The 7,030-nt window shown below is 37.1% G+C and overlaps 1 protein-coding gene across 1 annotated transcript; it reads right to left on the minus strand.

Annotated features, from left to right (window-relative positions):
• Nucleotides 1-542: 542 nt before the first annotated feature.
• LOC110930804 (protein SINE1) lies at nt 543-5,621 on the minus strand. The gene is made up of 3 exons (XM_022174191.2): nt 5,432-5,621; nt 2,768-3,800; nt 543-1,082 (listed from the first exon to the last, which is right to left on the minus strand). The coding sequence occupies exons 2-3, from the start codon at nt 3,797-3,799 to the stop codon at nt 663-665; spliced, it is 1,452 nt and encodes a 483-aa protein (XP_022029883.1). The 5' UTR covers nt 3,800; nt 5,432-5,621; the 3' UTR covers nt 543-662.
• Between the last annotated feature and the right edge of the window lie 1,409 nt (nt 5,622-7,030).

Here is a 7,030-nt window from a genome sequence, read left to right on the forward strand (position 1 = left end):
GCATGAAGAGATATCAGGTTATAAATCATACAAAGAAAATACTTTTATAGATATAGGTTTTTTTTAACACAACCCATAACCCGTGAAGCTCACGGGTATATAACCTAGTTGATAATATATAAATAGGTAAAATTGGTTATTGGATTTTAATAATACTAAGTTTCACCTGTTGGTCGATGATAACCTCAACTTTAAAAATACCCTCCAACGACCTTAATTTGTAAGAATTTGGCCCTCGTGATCCTTTTTATAACATATAAGAATTTGGTCTCCTCAATATATTCATGTGCATCTGCAGCCTACTTAATTGAATTAAGTGTACCTGTAGTTTTAAAATGATCAATGGGGGCCAAATTCTTACAAGTTGTGATCGTTGGAGGAAAATTTTAGAGTTGGGATCGTTGGAGGAGAGAAATTTTAAAGTTGGGATTATTAAAATCCAATAACCCTAAAATTAATATCAAAAAACTACATAACGGTATAAGAATTTTGTGATTTTTGTTTTCAAATAGGTAAAATATGACTCATAATGACAAATTATGTCAAACATAGATGTACTCAACTCTTATAAACCACATATACCTACACCTTACATGATTTAAACTCTTCATCTCTTGAAAACCAAAAAATAATAGTTCCTTAATCCTTGTCGAAGATCAAAACTAGGTGGGTACGAGGTTGTAACCTTCGTTGTTTATATCTCGTAACCACAAGTAACAAACAACCGCAACAAACAGAACAAACAACCCAGTTGACAATATCCGAGATTTTACATGACTTTCAGGAACAGGTTTTTGACACTGCTGCAAATTATCGCTCGTATTTGTAAGGATGTCTTCAGTTGAAGACACCACTGCTGAGGTAGCGTTAAACTGTACGCCTTTATAAGTAAAACTGCCGTTAACACTGTTCTGATCGTAATTTGAATTAGATCTTCGATTTAATTTGCTTGAGGGAGGGCTTCTGAATCTTCTGCTTTGAGTTTTAGAACATCCGTCGTCTGAGACATGACGAGACCTACTTGGTTTCCTAGGACTCGTGAAACGGTTAATGTTGTCAGCGTTAACATACGATCGTGATCTCTGAAACAAAAGCCAGCATCACATTAGATCAACGGTAAATGAATCGAATGCTTAATGAACGGACATGAACAGGATTTTATGTTCGTTTAGTTATATGAACAAACACGAACAAGCTCCTTGTTTGCTCATTCGGTCTATATGTTTATGTACAGATATTACATATATTATTTATAATTAATAATATATTGGTACCCAAATGACTAAATGTGTACTATTTATATTTCAAACTTAGGCTATTTTTTAATATATATTAGAGTGAATTTCAAGGATTGTCCTTTATCTTTATATCCATTTTCAGGCACTGTCCTTTATGTTCAAAATTGACGAGTTTTGTCCTTTATGTTTTCATATCATACACGTTTTGTCCTTTAGGCCTAACCCAGTTAGTTTTTTCAGTTAAATTTGGTCATATGTTTTGCACATGAGGGCATTTTTGTCAATTCAAATGTTGCAGAAGCTTTGAGCTGTAAATCTGCCGATGAACTTACCTTTGAATTAACAAAAATGCCCTCATGTGCAAAACATATGACCAAATTTAACTGAAAAAACTAATTGGGTTAGGCCTAAAGTTCAAAACGTGTATGATATGAAAACATAAAGGACAAAACGCGTCAATTTTGAACATAAAGGACAGCGCCTGAAAATGGGTATAAAGATAAAGGACAATCCTTGAAATTCACTCTTATTTATAATTAATAACATATTTGTACCTAAATGGCTAAATGTGTACTATTTATATTTCAAACTTAGGCTATTTTTTAAAATATTTTATATTGTTTCTTGCACATTTGTTTATCTGTTAAAAACATCTTTTCTTAACAAACAAACACGATCAAACCCCGGTTGGTGTTCCTTCCGGTTAATAGAGGTTATAACATGGATTTATTTAGTTACAAATTGATTTATGTTTGATCTGTTCGGGTATAAAAATCGTCAAATGGGTCAAAAACCGCTCAAAGCTTATTTCAAAAAAAAAAAAAAAATAGAGATTATTTACTTCTACAAGAAATGACTTTTGTTGAAAAAAAAATTATTTAGAAATTTAAAACTTTGGACAAAATATGTTTTGGGTCAACCTTGTACCAGAAACCACATGTTTTGACCTGAACCCATTTTGACCCGTTACTCCACCAGCCCGGCCCGCCTACTTTACAACCTATATTGTAGGGGTGTAAACAAGCCCAGAGGCTCGAGAGCTACTGGTGATCGGCTCGGTTAAAAGCTCGAACGAGCCGAGCCTTAACGAGCCCGAGCCCGAGCTCGAGCCTGAAATAGAGCTCGTTTTGTTATCGAGCCCGAGCTCGAGCTTGAAATACAAATCTTCTTTAGGCTCGCGAGCCTAAACGAGCCCACAAAATTTTAATTCTTTTTTTATATATTATATTAATAATGATGATAACATTGATAAGCCGAGCTAGAGCCGAGCTTTGGCTCGTTTAAGCGATGTTGAAGTGAGCTCGAGCCGAGCTTTTAGCTCGTTTAAGGTTGCTCTCAAAATAGTTCGAGCCGAGTCGAGCCGAGCTCGAGCTTTGGGTTTTACTCGCGAGCCGAGCTCGAGCTCAAAGAAGTAGGCTCGAACCGAGCCGAGCTCGAGCCTGGTCGAGCTCGGGCTCGGCCCAGCTCGTTTACACCCCTACTAAATTGGATGATGAAAATCTTAAATAAAGCAAGTACATTAGATTCACCTGAGGACTATGGGTTGGGCTTCTCGGGTCACCATTAATCGGGCTCCTATGCACGAAGCCTGTAAACCCATCGTCATGATCTTCTTGGGCCTCGGTTTCAACAGCACTGCTAGGAGTACTCATATGACCCGAAAACAACCCATCTTTAAGCGACACATTCACATTGCTCCACAATATTCTTTTAGCCGTTTGTATCGCTTCACAAGCCGCCTCTTTAACATCCGCGATTTGATCGTTTTGAAACTTCTGAAACTCTTCAATCACAAACGTTAACTCCGACATTACAGACTTATAATCCAAACTCGTTATTAAACCGTTGACCATTCGAATAGCCGACAACCGTTTCCGAGAATCCTCCTCGGTTACACCCGTGTTTAAAATCCGGACCCCTGCCCGAACCAACAATCTTGCGTAACCTTCAACAACTAACCCGTTACGTTTCGCTAAAGCCGTGACTAAACCCATTTGCGAATCACCTTGCACAAGATTCTCCAAACCCGCAGCCACCCTTTGACAAACCTCGTTGACCATTTGACCCGAACAAAACCGCCAATCGTCCAATTCCACTAGCCCTTTTAAGCAAAGGGCAGCACCGGACGATAAACTCTCTTGTCGTGCTAATAAAGAATCCGAAAGCGGTTTGCAAAGCGAGTGCATAATATCCTGTTTTTTATAATCGGGTGTTGTCGGGTCCATCCCGTATCTTGCAATGGTTGAGACCACCTTCGAGCAAGCTTGATGAAGAGCGAACGGGTCCGGATTAGACGTCAACGTCTTGATAATGGTTAACATGATGTAGTGTATATGCGGGACGATTGCACTGCCGTGAACACGCGCGATATCTTCGTAAAGCGTGATCGCGTGTTCACATTCGTTGGTCTCCGAAACTTGAGTAAGAAAGATTGGGATGGAACTCGAATCCATATCGTTTATACATGATTTTAATGCTTTGATTGCTGATGTTCTAGTTTCTGGATCTTTATCAAGATTATCTAACTCCTGTTTAATCATCTGGCTAAAGTTTCTTCCCATTCTACACAGAATTACAGATTCAATCAAAACCATAGTTATTAAAGGCACTAGGCGCACTCAAGGCGCATAGGCCTCGCCCGGGGCCTAGGCACAAAGCGCAAAAATAGCGAGGGCCTGAGAAAAATAAAGCGCATAATGAAAAAATTAAAAAAATATATTAGGTATTAGAAAAAGAATACTATTCTTCAAATAAAATAAACAAAGTCTATTATGTAACACTTTGTATCATCTAATTAGTACCAAAATATTAGTGTATTAGTGTTGAAAAGTAGTTTTCCTTGATTAAAAGTAGAAATTTGGCTAGAATCTTGTCGGAATTTAGCCGGAAACTCTCCGGAATCTAGGAATCTTGCCGGAATGTGCGCCTGAACCATCACCTAGAGAGTTAAAGCGCAATTTCCTTGACTTAAAGCGCAACTGCCTCGCCTCGCCCGAAAAATGGGCCTAGGCGCAAGAGGCGATGGCTTTTAACAACTATGATCAAAACACTGATTTTTTCAACTAGTGTGCAAACAAGAACAAGAATTTCAATTAAATTTCAAGTAAAACAAAACATGGCATCAGGGGTGTTTATAAACCGTTGAAACTGACCAAACCGAAGAAAGTCGGCCCGTTTGAAATATATACGGTCCAGTTGACGGTTCAGCTTTAACGGTTTGGAACTTGAAACCAACCGTATAAACCAACATGGCTGTTTAACATCTATTTTTATTATTTCTTTTTATATTTATATTTATTAACAATCCTTGTCATTTTCTAAAATTTAACACAAAATAATACATTTAAAAAAACTATATGTATGTATGTAGAATAAGTATAATGTACTTCACGGCTTAACGTACATTAACGTACGCGACAAATTTACGCACGTTAATATGAAAATCACGCACGTACAAAACTGATAAAACCTAATCACGTTTTCAGCAACTTGGACATAATCACGCATACATGTGTGTAATCACGCATGGGATTTTGATCAAATATATAATCACGCACGTTATAAACTTAATCACGCATGTTGTTTTTCGTCGCGTACGTTAACGTACGTTAAGCAGTTTTGTACGTTAACCTTTCTCTATGTATGTATATATATATATTTTCCCTAAAGCTGCCAAACAAAGCCGTAAAACGAGGGCTGTCCATTTTTATCTGAAACCAGAAACCCGACCCGAATTTAAAGCCACCCGAACCCAAATTAGAGAATACCTAAAAAAAAAAACCCAAATCTAGGAAACCTTAACCCGACCCAAAAAAACCCGAAAGAACACCCCTATGTAAAACCATGAAAACCAGCCGGTTCGGTTTGTGTTTTTCAAAACCGTAGCTACCGGTTCGGCCCAAAATTTATTAAAATCTGCCAAACCGGACCGTGAACACCCCTACAGGCTATCTTACATTAATCGAACTCAAGAAGAGTTCACTCTCAGCCTTCAAATAAGTTTACAACATCAACAATCAAAGCAAATAGATTGAATTAAAAAAACGAAAGTAATTCCCCTAAGATTATAATCTACTACAACGTTCAAATTCTGATTCTAAAATCGTTCACAAATTAAGTAGAAAAAGTTAAAATTGAACAAAAAGATTCAAATTAGACAAAGAAAAAAAAAGAATCGTTTATTGGTTGGTTACCTGTGTGATAAATTGATGATAATCTCTTGTCAAGACGTTGATCTTTCATGAAAAATTTTAGAACAATAGTTGCTGAGTTGAGATATGAGATTGAAGAAGCGTGTTTTTCGTTGATGTGTATTTGGTAAAGATTTGATGTTAGGGTTTTTGTATGATTTCTTTCAAATCTCTGTCTTTATTTCTCCCTCCCGGTCTTTCTTTCTATACGTAGATTTTCTGTATTCTTATCAAAAAAATACATATATTAAAATCATGAGAAAAATGCAATTTCCGTCTATGTGGTATGTCCCAAACATCAACCTAAGCCCCTAAATTCATTTTTTGGTTTTTTGAGCCCCTGACCTTATGAATTCATAACAGTTTGAGTCCCTGCCGTCAGGGTTCCGTCAGTTTAACCGTTTGACAATTGTGAAAAGTCCTTTATGCCCTTGACCCTTAACATCTACAATTAATAGAAGATATGAATGATCATATCAGTTTTATCACATTTCTTAACTCTTAACATCCCAACTCCCAACACCCATTATCATCATCATCTTCGTTCATCATCTTCATCAGCTTCATCTTCATCATCTTCGTTCATCATCTTCATCTTCATCGATAACAATCCAAGGTAAAACAGAGGTTAGATTCTTCATCATCTTCATCTTCATCAAAACAGGGGTTTGGTTTTGTTTGATTCTTGTGGGTTTTTGTCTAGGGTATCAAAACAGAGGGTTATCTTCATACGGGTTAGATAACTCATATACGGTTTTGAATGTGTTTTGGTTTTGTTTGATTCTTGTGGGTTTGAATCTTGTGGGTTTTTGTCTCGGGTATCAAAACAGAGGTTTTGAATGTGTTTTGGTTTTGATTCTTGTGGGTTTAGGGTTTAGGGTATCAAAACAGAGGTTTTGAATGTGTTTTGGTTTTGATTCTTGTGGGTTTAGGGTATCAAAACAGAGGTTTTGAATGTGTTTTGGTTTTGATTCTTCTGGGTTTAGGGTTTATGGTACCAAAACAGAGGTTTTGAATGTGTTTTAGTTTTGATTCTTGTGGGTTCATCATATTGATTTTTGGTTTGATTCGATGATTTGGGTTCCTCATATTAAGAACTGATCGGGTCAGTTTCAGATTGATGTGTTCCTCATATTGATTTTTGGTTTGATTCGAATGTGTTCCTCATTTGAATGTGTTTTGTTGTACAGAATGGCTGCGGATGTAAAGATACGCAAAACACCAACTACGAAGGCGAGAACACTTGACAACCTCCTAGAAGATGGTGCGGTGCACATAAGGAAGTGATTGATATGAATGAATATAACCCCAGTGTAGCTCTTTCGACTTTCCTTGAAATTCCAGAGCTCGCTAATTGCATATCTACCACTTGGGTTATATTCATTCATATGAATGAATATAACCCCAGTGGTAGATATGTAATTACCTACACTGGGGTTGTATTCATTCATATCTGCTACATTCCGAAGTGCACCCGTCAGTAAAGATCCACAATTGCTTGTGGTGGTATGACGTTTTGTCTATGTATTGTAGGTTACAGTCTTTTGTTATCGAGTCTGTAAGTTCCGTCAAGTCTACGAAGTTGGTATGACGTTTTGTCTC

Source organism: Helianthus annuus, chromosome 11 (genome assembly GCF_002127325.2).
Source record: "Helianthus annuus cultivar XRQ/B chromosome 11, HanXRQr2.0-SUNRISE, whole genome shotgun sequence".
Taxonomy (NCBI): domain Eukaryota; kingdom Viridiplantae; phylum Streptophyta; class Magnoliopsida; order Asterales; family Asteraceae; genus Helianthus; species Helianthus annuus.

Excerpts from the sequence above, each read along its gene's own strand:
- LOC110930804 (XM_022174191.2), bottom strand. The coding sequence starts at position 3,799 with ATGGGAAGAAACTTTAGCCAGATGATTAAACAGGAGTTAGATAATCTT. Across the intron at positions 1,083-2,767 it reads GCCCAACCCATAGTCCTCAG|AGATCACGATCGTATGTTAA; the intron begins GTGAATCTAATG and ends CTTTTGTTTCAG.